General features: G+C 46.2%; 1 protein-coding gene across 1 annotated transcript in view; it reads left to right on the forward strand.

The window, feature by feature from the left end:
• The window catches only part of LOC119466527 (tyrosine-protein phosphatase 99A-like), a 206,952-nt gene that overhangs the window by 160,477 nt on the left and 30,158 nt on the right, over positions 1–16,317 (forward strand). The window contains exons 4-7 of the mRNA XM_037727048.2: positions 9,470–9,651; positions 10,694–10,881; positions 14,721–14,835; positions 15,459–15,662. Coding sequence (XP_037582976.1) covers positions 9,470–9,651; positions 10,694–10,881; positions 14,721–14,835; positions 15,459–15,662 — 689 coding nt within the window. The remainder of the gene's footprint in view (positions 1–9,469; positions 9,652–10,693; positions 10,882–14,720; positions 14,836–15,458; positions 15,663–16,317) is intronic.

Consider the following 16,317-nt stretch of genomic DNA (forward strand, 5'->3'; position numbering starts at 1 on the left):
GAGAAGCAGCGGTAGTGGCGCCATCTTGTGATGCTACGTTTAACCAAAGCACACATGGATGTGATCACAACGGCCGACCATATTATACCTTGCTACTGGCGCAGAGCGTCAGCAGTAACATAGTTATTAATATACATGACCTATTTTTCGTCAAAATGTTTCTAACATATTGTAGTTGAACAAACCGTCACACGATGTCGCTGCCATCGCTGCAGCTGCCGTCCACGTCACCGATGTTTCGGTAGCCCGCAAAGGGTAATACGTAATGCGGATAAGCTAAAAGTGATAAATTCGACTGTAACTTCATTATCGCTTTTCAAGTTCGGGTGTGCTCGCACTAGAGTTTCGTCGATGTTTCGTTAAAGGGAACGACGCCAAAGGCGTGTCAAGCAGTTTGAAAACACACACAAACACACTGCGAACACACAAAGCGCTGACTTCTAGCTGAGTGTATTAGCACTAAGTGATCCATTTTCAAGCAGTCACAGACAACACTTCCAAGTCATGCGCACGCTTACAGCGCGGTCTATTGCTTCTTTATTTAATTTACCGACTGTCTCGGACTCGGACCTTCGCCGCTGTATTACGCTTCCTTTGTAAGCTCTTGCCGGAGCACTCTCAGACGGCTAGTCGAATGCGCCATGTCTGGCGACTAATGTGATTTTATAGACTATTCTCACTTTTTTTTTCCCCTTGCTTTGTGCTTCCTTCCTTGCGAAACGCGTTTCGTAAAAAAACGCTTCTGTTCTTCACTACTCGCGGTGCATTATTACCAAACTCGATTAACTATACTGTGCACGGCATCTGGCCACCTGATCTTTATTCTCATCCGATTCGGAGTGTCCTACCCTTTATTCCGTTATTCGTTATCACTCCTTAAATTTTGTTTTTCTTCAAAGAGCGTACCTTACATACCGCAAAGCCATTTGGGACTCTGCGTTCTGTATCGTTCCAGTCAGCTTTGCTAAAGCTCGTTTGACGACATGTGGCAGCGCAAAAAGAAGAAGAAGAAGAAGAAGAAGAAGAAGAAGAAAGTAGCGGCCGGAGAACCTGCAGTGGAAAGCTGGAGCGCGTTATGGTGAAGCCGAGACTTTCCCGGCCGTGACAGCGGGAGCAACAAAAGGTCGAACGAACCAGAATCTTGAGATTAAATTACCGTCGGCGGCACGGCGCAGAAGTATAAGGCAGCGAAAACAACGACACGCACTACTCAAGATTGGACAGAACATGGCGGCGCTTGCGCCGCAAGGAACTGTCGTTTCCTTGTTTGTCCGTATCTTAGCCTTTAGGCATTTGCTTCTTTCGATTCGTTTTCGCTGGCGACGAAGAAAGTTGACCGTGCTCTCTTGACTTTGCGGTTCTTGACTTTGGATAGGAAAGCACACGGCTCATGCCTTCTGTCCTTTTAACTATTTTTTCTTTCTTTCTTTCTTTCTTTCTTTCTTTCTTTCTTTCTTTCTTTCTTTCTTTCTTTCTTTCTTTCTTTCAGCGAGAGAAAAGGAATTTGATCGGGCTCTATCCATAGTTCGAGAGGAGCTTTTCCCAGTGTCTCTGAGGAAGCGCCCAAACCCGGAAGCTATAGGACCGTCTTGTGGAGGGGGGGTATTCGGGCTCGGGCGCGAAGGGGGTCACGACCCGGATTTTCACGGTTGGCCGCGCGCGGTTCGTGCGCTCCGCGTGTCCGTCGGCGCGATTTCGATTCCCGCTGGGAGTGGCTAGTAGCTTGCGCACCGTGGCGCTCGAAGCGGTGGATTTCTTCGCCACCCTCCCTTGCGAAAGGAGTATATATAATATGGTAACTTCTGGAATCTTATTGCTGCAGCAGGCATCACCGCGTGCCGAAGTCGAGTAGTTTTCTTTCTCGTCCGCCACTAGCCAGAGGCCTTTGGGAAAGTCGAATTGAGCTCATAAATATTTATCAATAGTGCCTCGGTCTACTGGTGTCTCTTCGACGGTTGCAGAAGACATCGGCGCGCTCCTGTACTGGCTACAAGCGCGGAAACAGATTTTTTTTTTTTTTGCAGCATCCTACCTTTAGGCATAATACAACGATATGTTTACAAGTACGTAAACAGATTTGTTTCAAAGAAATGTGCAAAAGCCGGTCTGCATTTAGAACCATACCATACCATACCAGCTAAGCTTCTATATCATAGGATGGTAACGAAGCCTACCTTTAGGCATAGCACAATACGCCCGTACAGGGGCACAAATATGTTTCATAGATATGTGCGCAGATCGAAGGTCGTCGTATAGAAGGGCCCGTGTGTCAAGTGTACGAGGTCGGGAACACGTACTCCCGGAGGGCAACCTGGCCGCAGCATCTGCTAAATTGCCTCGTGCGTTGTCTCGCGTTATTTTCCTTCCCCCAAACTAAATCGCATCGCAGGCTTGATATATATGCGCTAAAGCTTGTGCTTCCCGAACCGTATAGCACAAGCCACACTATACATTCTAACGATATCCGAGCGCTGTGACGTATATCCACTCAAGTTGTTGCAGCATGCATCAGCTCGAGCGAGGCCGAAATTGCGCAGCTTGGGCCGCTCCTGCTTGCCCGTCGAGACCCGAAGCGTTTTAGCCCGGCGAGCGACGCTAATGGAGAACAGAAATCGAGAGTCAGTCCTGCGGCTCCAACCATGACACCGTCCCGTGCCTTTCACGCTACGCCACTTCGCTTCCTCTTTCTTCCGTCGTCTCTGCAATACTTCGTGCTCTTCTCAGAACATTTCTATATCGACCACTTTGGCGTAGCGAAGCAAAACCCACTATACATAAGAAACAAACAGGACAAATGCAAAGAACGAAGCAGTGCTTTCTCTCCATTGCGGCGATCGCCTCTGCTCTCTCGCATCACTGGGGCTCTTTAACGCTGCCCGGGGTATAAAAGAATTCCGCGGTCAGTGAGAGCCCGTTCCCTGTACCTCCAAGCTTCTACGTCACCATCAATCTTAACCTTCTTCGCTATAGCTGTTTGGATACCCGCGGCAGCGAAGAATCTCACTGCATCTGACCAATTGCGCGCAGCGCAGCGAGATACAATGGGTCGCGTCTCTGCCAACCGGAAAAGATAATTATGTCCACAAGAAAGCTCTTACGTTAGAAATGTTCGTAAGAGAAAATTCCGGCCAATCCTTGTGCTGCAAATGTTTTGTAATGTGAAGATGGCCAGTGGTTGAAGAGTACTTCCTCCGCGTTTCCCGCTTCTGATCGCCCTCCGCGCGACGCCGACTCAACGGAACCTTTACGGACAGATTAGTAGTGGACATTGGGCGATACCGTCCTCCTCCCTTCTCTGGAACGCGCAGCCGGCTTTCGTTACCCCTGACTGGCTGACGCGGGCGCTATAGCCTTCGCTGTACTGCGCGGAATTAGTGAGATGAAGTACAATGAAGAAGAAGAAGTGGTTGAGAATGGGGGATGGCTGTGGCACCGTGTTCTTCCGAAAATCCTTTTCCAGCCATTTTTCTTTTTCGAGAGAAGAACAGCACTCACGCGCATCGTGCGTTGTGTGGACGTAATAGGAGAGGATGCCTACGATTGCTAGCGACGCTGTTTTGGTTTAACAGGACAGAGAATTTTACGTATAAGCGAAAGGATGTCAGCCCTGCTACGCGCGAGGCAGATGAGGCGCTTGAATTGAACGAAGAGGACAAGAAAACAAACGAAAGCAACAACGATAAAAAATTAATCGTAAGTAAGCTAGGCATAAACAACCAAATCAGACACAGATGACCGGCAAAAGTCGTGACAAAAGGACTTACAAGGAAGTTAAAGGATAGTGTACGCGTCAAGCCACGTTACTGCACTTCTGAAGTGACAGACAGCATCCGTGTCCTTCAAGAGCACGAGTTTCGCGTTCCAGGACACACACAATAATAATAATAATAATAATAATAATAATAATAATAATAATAATAATAATAATAATAATAATAATAATAATAATAATAATAATAATAATAATAATAATAATAATGGAAGGACGCAGGTGGCGTCGCGAGACTTCGTTTCCCGAACCTATTTCCTTGTGCCGTCACATACTGCGATCAGTTCCCGGCAAGGCTTTAGCCAATTCTTGGTCGAACCATCATCTAGGCCCCACCCCAATTCAACGCTGAGAGAAGCTTCAAAGTGTGAGCTGGTTGTATAGTCTTTCTCGTCACTGCGACTATGCGTATAATGCAACACGCCAACACATGGTCATAACCGGTCAGCCGCCATAACCGCTTTCCCATGGCAACCCGCGTAGATGGGCGTGCATGGCTCGTAGTACTATTATAAGGTTTCGTCTTTACCAAACGACACGTGTGCTGTGCATCTACTTCAACGTGCCGACTCTCTAGACTGTGATCATTGGGGTATGCCATCAGTGTTTCTCATGTTTGCGCCCAAGTGCGCGCGCGATAGAGGCAGACGTTGGCTTCTGCTGCTGCTGCTGATGATAAAGATGATGATGATTTAATTGCATCCCCGTTGAAACGGGGCGGTGACAACTAGTCACGTAGCCTGCTTGATTTAATCAGGTGTGCTATACATGTTTTTTTTTTTATCTAGCATTTTTGTATAAATCTCTTTAATCTTTTTTTTCTCCTTCAAAATCTACCTTGTACCGCTACCTATGACTGTAACAGATCCGGTCGTAACAATCTCTGCCTTTTTTTTTTTTTTTACCAATACTCTAAACGTCTCTGGCTTAACTCAACTGCTGTCCTGGTGATGCTTCCGTCAACTTTAAACCCAAGCGCTCGTGGAAGTTGTACGTTGCCTACTGTTCTCACCGAGCCAATCCCTTCGCATTCCATTAGGATGTGCTGAGTGGTCTCCGGATTTTCGCTGCAGCATACACGTGCCTTTATCTAGTTGCGAATATTTGATCCGGTATGTTTTTGTCGTTAGGCAACCGGCTCGAGCCTCCACTAGCAGGGCACTGCCCTTTGTGCTATCGTGCGTATTTTCCCGTCTAATTTCTTTATTCTCATTCTTGTAAATCTCCATGGTCCTTCCGTGCTTCCATTCTTTGCATCCAATTCACTGTCTCTGTTTCTCTCACTTTCTCTCTGACGACTCCTGGCTGTCTATTTACAGTTTCAATTACCCCGCACTTGGTTGCCAACTTTCTTGACCTCTTCCTCCATTCTGCGTCGACGCTGATTCTGTAAAACCAGTGACCCCCTGGTGGCACTGCTAAAACAAACGCTTCCTCCTTACCGCTTCTCCTCCCGACAAGCCCGCCCCCTATAAAGCTCGCTTCTTTCGCGCTATTCATTCGCAAGCAAACGAGTCACCCCGACGCGAGCTACGTCTCCCTAAATGCCACAACGACATCGCGATGACAGTAACACGTAGCGACGACTACACTTCAACCGGTCGCTAAGTGGGAACTGAAAACGGGCACCCAACTCCACGGGACTGATAGTGACCCCCGCGAGTCGAGTCGAGTTTACGTATAATGAAGCCGGAAAGCCTAACGCGTAATATACTCACCCGGTTCACGCACGTGTAACGCTTTCCAGAAAGAAAGAAGAACGAAAAAAATTAAAATGCCGAGAAAGAAGCAGCCGGGCAGAAACAGCCGTTGCCATAGTTTCAAATTGAGTTTCGACCTCGCTCGTCCGCGTGTAACTCCCAGCTCTCGAGTTTCAGCGCTCGCCCCCTGCCTCTTTCTTCTTTGTTCGTACCGTCTCCTCCTTGTATCTTTTCTTTCTCACCGTCGACGTCATTTTTTTTTACATTCTTAATTTTTTTTCACCTGTTTATTTATTCAGTGTCCAACTCCTGTTTCTATACGGCGAATTTTCGCTTAGCCACCTTTGGGCGGCTCGTGTCTCGCCGGAAATTTTCTCTTCAGCGGCGACGCTCTTGATGACGAAAGACTACTCTTTCTTTTATTTTTAATTCGAGCCCCTACTACCCTTCACGGAGGGACACAACAAAGTCCGTGCCATTATGCTAATAAGGTAAATCCGACGAGATTGACTGTTTTGTATGTACGTGTGTCTCCTGCGTGAACTTCAGATCTAACGAGATTTCGGGAGAATTTAGTTTTCGGTACGGCAGTGTTCTCGTTAGAGCGCGCTACTTGTGCAGCCTATAGTACGCCATCTTTGCGCACGCGCGCACACACCCACGTGCAGACACCACACGAACGAACACGGAGAAAACTTTAGTGTTTTTTTTTTAATTCTATGATAATTTGATTCACTCGTCGACGATACATTGTCATGAAGATGGGGATTTCTCGAGCGGAATCCACTTTCTCAACAAACTAAATAGCTTACTAAGTATGCTAACGAGCTATCTAGCTAACTAAATAAAACTATTGCACTTTGAAGGCTGTACTCTCCGAGAGTTCGCGGAGGAGAATCATTGGAAATAAAAAGGAGGAATAGGACTGATCGGCGTTGGCGTTTCCTTATTACAGAATCTATCTATCTATCTATCTATCTATCTATCTATCTATCTATCTATCTATCTATCTATCTATCTATCTATCTATCTATCTATCTATCTATCTATCTATCTATCTATCTATCTATCTATCTATCTATCTATATAACTATATAACTATCTATTTTCGCCCTTTCCTGTAATAATACGAGGAAGGCGTTGACCATTATCTTTTAGCGAATAATTGTTGCTCTGCTTGTCTGCATCGCTCTAACCATCACATTGTCCTAACCTTGGCTCATCATCCCAGATAATTAGATTACTTTCATCGTCCTGGACGTTGTTCTATTCATCCTTCGTAATATACTCATAATATTTGCTTGCTAAAAGATCCGCATAGAGACGCATATTTTATTTCGCAGAACTTCAGCAACGTCGGATGGCTTCAGGCAAACAGGTCGTCTGTTGCCCAACGTTGTTTCACTTTTTTTTTCACTTTTTTTTTCACCGTACACCAAATAAAGCCGACAAAAACTCAAATGCCATTCGGAAAGGACAATGCTTATCACAACTATTATTTAGTTTGTTCGCTCGTGAAGCAACACGTTCGTTTCGTACCTCCTTATCATTTCCCCATACTTTTACCCCGTGCCCTCTAGCGCCATTTGCTTCGTAAAAAAAAAAAAAAAAATGATGCGGATAAAACCACGACAACTGGAGTTTTGTGCTATGCGGGTGCGATTAATGCACTCTCTAGTGTGTGTGTGTGTCCCCCCCCCCCCTTCCTCCTTTCTTTTTCAGCTCACTCATACTTTCTTTTGTCGTTTTGCCACTTTAAACTTCTCTTTCTTTGCTTACATGCCGCTTCTTTCTTTATTTTTCGTATTTCAATAACCGCGACGACAGCGCAGCACACGCAGCATATCCTCGCCGATTAATTACCTCGAGTCGTCGGGAACGACGTTCATTTCCTTTCCCGCCAAGCCTGTAAGAAACAAGCGAACGAAGCACCACATAATGCTCTCGGAACACTCGCAATACGACAAGCCGTGGTTTTAAACGACCCGAGTAAATGGCACGAGCGCATTCTTCGCGGTGTCCTTTTCTTTTTTTCTTTCTTTCTTTATTTTTTTTTACACGCGCACTGTATACAGAAAACCCTAGTAAAGAATCGCGTAGGACGCACAGCGCCACCGGAAAAGATCTTTCTCGTTACTTCGCCGCCTCTCTCTCTCCCCCTCTCTTTACCTCCCCTTGTCTCTATCCCTCCCTCTCCCTTTATTTTTATTTTTCCTGCTACCTCTCCTTTCATCCCTCTAATATTTCGCTCTCTTTCTATTTACTCTTCCTCTCTTTTTTCTCCCTCTCTTTTCATCCCTCCATACATTTCTCTCTCCAATTTTCTCTCCATCTCTCTTTCCTTCTACCTTTCTCTCTTCTCCTCTCTATCTCCCGCTTATCATCCCTCTATCTCCTTCTCCCTCTCTTGCCATCATTCTATCTCTCTCCTATTTCCTTTATTTCCTTCCTCTGATCCCTCTATCTCTTTCTCCCTCTCTCTATCCCTCCTCCGACATTTCTCTATCTTTCTCCCTCTCTCTTCATTCCTCTATCTCTTTCTGCCTCCCTCACCCTGTTACTCTCTCTCTCTCTCAAAATTATTCGCTTTTGTAGAAGTATGAGGTTTCTCTCTCTCTCTCTCTCTCAGCGCTCGCAAATTAAACCGCGAGATGGCGTGGTCGGAAATTGTCCCAGAGGAGTTGGTTCCGTTTGGGAGAAGCGGCGACAAAACGCTTTGTGTTCCTCGCAGCTCGCGAGTAACACAAAATTATAAATGAACAAAACGACGATGGGCTCACGCGAGGCTAGTTTTACGCTTATTGTATGCCCTCGTTGCGATGGTCATGTTTTCCCGATTGCTCCCATTTGTCTTGACCGGAATACGCGGCGCGTTTGGCTTTGTTCACATAACAGGCTCCGTGATCTGCGTCACGCGAGCATCGTCCCGTTTTTGTGCTTCCATTGTGTTACATTACGCGAGAGCACCATTGCCGAGGCGTTCAGCTTTTTAAGAACAATCTCGGAATTATTTTTAACCTCCCGCGTTAGTGCCACGTCGCGTCATCCACCACTTGTTTCTTTTCTGTTTTATCAAACGTTAATCAGCTAAACTGACACAGACAGAACGATTTTTTTTCTCGTTGAAATATTTGTCCCGTTACTGGAAGCTTTGTCGCTGGTTCAAAGCCGAGAAGGCGAACAGTTCGTGATTGTGTAATAGTGCTAGCATTGACAAAAAAGTAAAAGAAAAAAAAAAGCTCGTTAATTTAGCTTCTCGCTGATAGATTAATGTATCTGGTCGTTACTATCGCTCAAATTCGTGTTTTGTATGAGTATACAAGGATAACAAATCTGGCAAAATCATTATTACAGTTTCCCGCGCGTCGCCTCGTACTTTCCGCAGGACTTTTCTGTCGTGCAGAAAAGCGCGCTTGCCGTCAAATGAGACCGCAGGCAGGTCGCTACGGAAAACGGCTCTGTATCCGGTTCTTCTATAAGCGCTACTTTGCTTTAAGCGATTCGATAGTGATGTAGAAGGCGCATCACTGTTCGGAAATAATAATAATAATAATAATAATAATAATAATAATAATAATAATAATAATAATAATAATAATAATAATAATAATAATAATAATAATAATAATAATAATAATAAACGTCGCTTTGTATGACGCTATAGAATAAATTCAGCTGACGCACAGACGGGAGTTTGTTTGAGTATGTTTAACTGGAGATCGCTGGAACAGAACAGTGGGCTTAATGATGATGATGTGACATTAACGTTACCAGGCCTACATCTAGGTGATCGGCATTACTCAAAATGCACTGGTGGCGTCCCTTTCGCCATGTCGAAATGCCTAATAGCATGACGAAGTAAACATGTGCATTTGCGTGACGTACATTACAACTTTTATTTGTTTTCTCCCCAGCAACACTGTGAGTGCTAACGTGCGTCTCTTTAAGAAGCAATCTTGGCACCACGCTCACTGACGCATGCGCTGTTGTCTTGTCGCAGAATCGGAGAGAAAGGCGACTGGGACACGCGGAACAAGGTGATGACGTCGGACAACAGCACCAACTTCCAGGTGATCGGCCTGAAGCCGTTCACGGTGTACTCCTTCCGAGTGCTGGCCGTCAACGCCATCGGCGCCAGCAAACCCAGCAAGGAGTCCTTCTACATGGTCACGCTACGTGAAGGTACGTCATCTCACGGTCGACGCCGCAGTGGGGTTACGAACAGAGCAGGTTACGAACAGAACTGTCAGAGTACTACAAATCAATTATGCGGAAATTCTAAAATTTCATGAAAGCGGAAACTGTCACTTCACCCGATCGACAGTAGCTCTCGGAATGAAAGCTTCGCAGTTGAAGAAAAATTCGTGCTAACGGGTATCCCCGGGCCCAACGCGCTTTTCCTGAGTGGTAGTTCTTTAATATCTGAGCTAACCAGGAAGCTATATAGTTGATCGAGTTGTGGATTAATTCGGCCTCGCTAGGGGATTAGATGATGGGGTAAGATTAGGACATTTCGGGCATAGGATATGGATTCGGCTGACGCAAGACGGTGGCTAATTTGAGATCACTGGGCAGACAGCAAACAGAGGCCCTTGTCCTGCAGCTAGGGGACTTAAAATAGGACGATGATGTTTCATGATGTTAAAGTAAGTGCGTATATATCTTAAAAGCAGGCATAGTAAGTTGCACGTACGGAATACCAAAACGGCCAGTCTAACTGTAACTGGCCGCGTGGTAAGCAAGAAAATATCCACGGACCAAAATACAGGTGACGACACCACACTGAAGACCTCACACTAGCGCTCCCTTACTTCGCAGATTTCGGCAGCTTCTTCTCGATCAAACGAATATTACATCACATTGTAGTCGAACCGAATCCTTTACCCAGCGAGATTTCTAATAACTATTTTCTCTTCCAAAGAGACTCATGCAGAATAAACTATCTTGAAAATTGTGACGTCACGATGACGTGCTGTTGTGATGCTTGGGTGCGCAAGCTGGCAATGGCGCCCTCGTCCATGGTTCCATCCTGGCACCAGAGGGAACCAGAGCGAAGTATAACGAACATTTTCCCGCCAAATAATGGAAATAGAGTCTTGAAAGAGCGTTTCCCCTTAGTTGTGTTCTTATTTTGTTCGAGAACGGCCAATGTCGACTCGAATGTTTTGCGGTGTACGTCTGCTCGCTGCCGCTTCATCGTTCCTCTCGCCCTCTGATCTTGCAGTGCCGGAGGGAAAGCCGACCATCGTGCACGCGCAAAACACGAGCAGCTCCACCATCCGTATACAGTGGACGGCTCCCCCGAGGCACACCATACACGGCGAATTCGAGGGCTACCGCATCACCTATCGGCCCAGGGACAAGCCGCAGGAGGAGAGCCGGGAGATCGTCGTACGAGACAGCAAACAGACGGTGAGCCACACGTTTCCTGAATGGTTTTGTTTTAGGAGCTATATAGCCAGGTTGCAGTCTCCTAAAACAGCTATCGAACAAAAGAAAAGTTCCGCTGACTATACGCATTCTTTATCTTAAAGGGGGCACTGATAAAGAGAAACAGTGAATCAATTTACATCGATAAAGTTTTCTTGAAAAACTCTACTGTCGTTGATTTCGCGGTACTAGGTTGATTATTAGAAGAGAAATGATGGTCAAAGTTTCATTTTTCTTTCTTTTTTTTTCTTTTTTTTTCAATTTCGTGCTGAAATGTCAGGGCCGGTACGTCAGTGTGGTGGCTTGGGCTAGTTGGTAACTTGTGGTAAGTGTCATTGTGACGTCACGGATTGCAGAGTATTGAAGCATTGCAATCCGTGACGCCCGCCCCCCCCCTCCCCTTCCCCTTAAAAAAAATGAAAAAATTTGTGGTACGCCACTGGGCTTTGCTCTGCAAGGTTGCGCTTTTAAGATGCGGCAGACGTATCTCACGGGTTCTGCTCCCATTCTCTCGCCTTTTATTATTCACAGCGGCGTGATTTTCTCATTTCAAGGATGTAATGAAATTTCGAGTCACTTCGCCTCGATAATGTGCGAAAACGTTGGTGCTCTTGCGAGATCGAAGACGCCCTTTGCTTTGCGCCATCTACATTGTCGTCTGCTCAAAGAATCGACGAGCGCCGTCTGCTTTGCGGCGCAACCGACGCGCCATCTCGGTTCGCGAGACGAAAACTTAACGCAATTGTGCCGCCATCTGACGATAAAATTATAAATCAAAAACTCTCCGATTTTGCTGCACGTCTTTTAATTCCGCGTAATTTACGAGCGAAACGCATTCATTTCACACCCAGAATGTTCCGCAGCGTTAGCGATATCTTATTTAGCCCCGCTACGCGTAATTTATCCGGGTTAATCGCTTCAAATCTCAAGACGCCGGGCTCTCGGGCGCTGCCGGGTCCGAGGCTACGATCATTTTTATTTCGGCGTGCTTGTGTTTTGGTGTTTGTGTATGCATTCGCTGGCCTGCCGCCTTGGCTTGCCGCTGTTGGTGCTCGGATGTGCCCGTCAAAGTGGTGCTAGGCTCGAGCCCTCCAAAAAGAGCGAACCAAACCCCCCAATGTCGGCTGGAAAGTGAACGAGGCCGTGCTCTCCGGCGTCTTTTGCATCCTCTCCCGTCATTTTCTACCCGCCTGCTACAAAAAAAGATCACGGAGTGTCCGCATCATCCCTTTCTTCCAAGGCAAGATCTTTTTCTCCGATCGGCGTCCCCCCCTTCTTCGGGCGATCGCAGTATTTATTTTCTCCTTTCGTTACGCACCGTCTACACCTTATATCGGTCGGCTTGATCACTCTTGAAAAGCCTGCGCCGCCGAAAGTATGAATGGAAACGCGTGAAACAAAGCCGGTTGTTTGTGGAGTACTACAAGCGAGAGCAAAATAATGTATCGACCCCCGTTCGACGGGAAACCGAATGAATCGCATGCACACGGTCGTGAGTGCGTCCCTGTTGTTATGCGCGCTGCGTGGTGTTTTATTAACGAGAGCGTCGCGATTAATCTACCGTGCCCGCGAGGTCGTACCACGCGCAGGTCCCGAAGATATTGCCCTGAAAGACGCTTCCCTTGTCGGGAACCCTTCGGAGAAGTCGTGTTCCTCTGGCCGATCGACTAGTTAGTTGTTGGTTTTCTTGCTAGCCGAGTATATCGGGTCTGGAACTAGTTCCGCGAGAGAAGCAAGGTGTGGTGGTCCGCGCGCGCGGAGAGGTTTCATCCGGGTTGCGCTGGCGTCCTGCGAAGAGCGAAAGTTGTTTTGGTGTTGCGTAAACTGAAGCCAGTCTGGTTGGCTTTGAGTGAGGTGTCGCAGCGCAATTCCCTGTAGCTCGTCGTGCGTTGGCCATGAACTCCGTTTTTATTATTTTTTGGCAGCTTTGGACGGAGTGATTCGCGTTGCGGGGCCTGGAAAATATCCAACAGTGCTCATATGAGCCTCATACATATTCTGTAGCGCGTTCGCCAAATTATTTAGCTCCTTCGCTGAGCTGTTTCGAGCTAGCTTATTTCGCCACTTGCTTGCAATAAACGTTCGTGTCTCGCGAGCCATGTCCAACATGTCTGGACATGCTAATTTCATTCCATGCGTTACATGATGGTCTGCTGCGCATGTCAAAATGCGATTGCGGTACCCATCGCGTGGTGCGTTTCGTTTCAGGGTTGATTTTGCAGCAGCCTAGAATGTTTAGTAGTTTCTCCAAGCCTGGCATTTGATTGGAACTTTCTTTGCAGCGGGTCATGTTTGGCATGTTTTCCTGCCATGTCCAACATGTCTGGGCAAGCCCAAGTTCACTCTGTGCCTCATCATGTCCTCACACATGACCTCCCGCTTGTCATAGCAGCGTTCTTGAGTAACTTCCATACATACAGTTGTTAATTACTGTTATAAAGGCTGTTTAGCTTATGTATTTCGTGAAGTGTATAGATTTACTGATGACATTGTGATATTTATTAGGGACTTGTGCAGTTATCAAATTTGCAGTTGCTGTTCACAGCATAATACAATACTACTGCATTGTGCCACTTTCTCGGCTTTGGAAATATCTTATTCGAGAACAAGTGGATACATTCACAAGCTTTAATAGAACATTAGATTAGATTATGGCGTGTTACATGCCAAAACCACGATATGATTATGAGGCACGCCTTTGCGGGGGACACCGGAAAATTGGGACCACCTGGGTTTCTTTAACGTGCACCGAAATCATTTCGCCCCCATCAAAATGCGGCCGCCGTGGCTGGGATTTGATCCCGCAACCTTGTGCTTAGCAGCCGTTTAAGAAAACATTTGTATGTGCACATCATGTCGTATATTTACAATTGCTTATCTGCACAGCTTTATAGAGTTCAGTCGGTACATGATTTTGACTAGCACTGTATGAAGTACTAAAGTTTTAACTATTTACTCTACATTAACTATTTACTCTACAGTAAGGACAAGTCAGTAGTGACTGGTCACAAGTTGCGGTTGTGTATGTAAGAGGCAATGCACATGTGTATACTGTAAATTGTGAAAGTATGCTTATTCTATACTAGCCTTGGTAAATGAGCATTGAGATAGGTGGCCATTCAGGTCATTGCCCTTTGGTGTCAGCTGTATGCTATTCAGTTGGAGGTCACTGAACTAGGTGGTGAAACTTGAGCATGCACGTAGCACAGTTGGTGAACAAGCGTTGAAGTTCGGGCCTTTTTAAATAAGAATTAATCATGTCTCACGTCTAACGTGTGAAATGCAAAAATTTGCTTATCTGATAGTAAGCCCTTCTTTTTTTACAGGGCAAACCTAAACTTAAATAAATGAACCCATACCGACTCACCCAAATGTCAGTTCTTATAACAAGTTTACCTGGTGGCGTACAAGCTTTAATGAAGAGGAGTCCTACTGATTATCATTGTAATACACGCGTCTTGTGGATATCTTCACTTCTGCATGTAGAAGAGCACAAACCAGAGAACACCTGCAGGAATGATCTCAGGCTGACTACTAATAGCTGAGATGCGCATATTGGGTATGAAACTATGCGGAACACGACTCGTGTTAGTATTGGCATGCCAAACTGCTCTGCAATTCAAGTGCAATAATAAAATAATTCAAACATATAGTATGCACTAAAGCTTTGCCAACTTGCTGTGAGATGCGTAAGAGTGGGTAACGGACAATTTGGTGTTGTGTCCTTTTCAATGTAATTATAATCCTGAACTTCTAAGTATCAGCTGCTAGAGTTCTGTGGGCATTCTGTGATAACATGTCATGCCTCCTTTCTAATGCAGCAATACACCATCCGGAACTTGGATACTTTCACTCAGTACCTGGTGTCTCTGCAAGTGTTCAACCCTGCCGGACGAGGACCGGCTGTGGTCGTGCCGGTCATGACCGACGAGGGAGGCAAGTGTTCTATCAGCCTCACTTTCTGTATCTCATTTTAACAGTTGTGTCTCCCATTTCTGCGTGAACTCAGTGTCACTCTGACGAGATTATTCCGCATTGCGCTATCTCTCACAGATTCGATTAATCACCTTCCTTGCATTAAAACCTTCCTCTGTAAATTTGATTTGTAGTTATTTATTATGGATTAAAGACAAGATGACTTTTTTGTGAACACCTGGTTATATATACCTTTGCGGACAAATGAAATGTAAACGAGTTAAGGCTACTAGAATGCATTCTTTCATTCCCTGTTTTATTAAAATTTTTTCCTGCTTTTGCCAATTTCTGTAGTGTCAGCATGATTTCGACTTGTGCACTTGGTCTGAAGACTGTATGCCATCTTTGATGACCAGATTGTGCTCTTGAGTTATTACTTACAAAGGTGTGTTCTGCTTTGTGATCTCTTGTTCGCGCTTAAATTGTCCACCACAGCACAGACTGCGGTACACAGTAACCTATGATGATAGTCAATGGAGGAGTAATAACCGTCATGCGGAGTACATCTTGTTCCATTTTTCATTTTGATGACGCTGTTCCCTAACGCCAAATGTTCCTCGCCTTCTCTCTCCCGTGGTGCACAGTGCCGAGCCCACCTGTGAACGTGACGGCGATGGGCGTGACGGACAACACGGTGCGGCTGAAGTGGCGGGAACCCGAGAAGCCCAACGGGGTTCTTCAGGGATACTACGTCTACTTTCAGCCGTCGCGCAACGGCTCGGCGCAGCAGCAGCGCCGCACAGTCTCCCACCCGCAGCCCATTCAGGAATATGCGCTCACCAATCTCCGTGAGTGGATTCCCAGAGCGTAGTGCATTGCAGCTGTCGATTGCCTGTCGACAAAGAAAAACGAAACGACAAACACGGTGCGAGCTCCCTGTTTGTCGTTTTGTTGTTGTTGTTGTTGTTTCTTTATGAGAGCGAGATAGAGAAAGAAAGATAGCAGCACCAACGAGGTAACATGGGGGCAGAGCTGCTGTCGACGCCGCCCGCGTTGCCTAGCCGCGCATGCATAGGTGCGTGCTCGCTTCACCCGACACAGGCACAGCTCCTGCCCGCCTGCCTGCGTTTGTGGCATGCCAGGAACGCTGTCGCTCGTAGGCGCTGATGCGTCCAGCGCTAGTCACGCGAAATGTCGTGAAAACGAAGGTACCTTCGAAAATGATCGCTCGAGAATACCTTCCCTACATGCATAGTTAAGTTAAACCAAGTTAAGACCTAGCAGTAGCAGCCAGTAAGACTTGAGGTTTGACACTTTCGCTGTGCCTAAGCGTTGCACGACCGAGTGCAAACTTGTCCGCTTTTTTGTCTATCATTCCTTACGCTGCCCCCAACTATGAATCTAAACCAGTTAGCCCAATTTTCTGCTCTTCTAAACATATTAAGATGTTAAGCCAAAGATAACTTGGACCAACTGGCTCATGTCCAACCGCTGTAGGTAAGC

This window comes from Dermacentor silvarum, chromosome 10, assembly GCF_013339745.2.
Source record: "Dermacentor silvarum isolate Dsil-2018 chromosome 10, BIME_Dsil_1.4, whole genome shotgun sequence".
NCBI lineage: Eukaryota > Metazoa > Arthropoda > Arachnida > Ixodida > Ixodidae > Dermacentor > Dermacentor silvarum.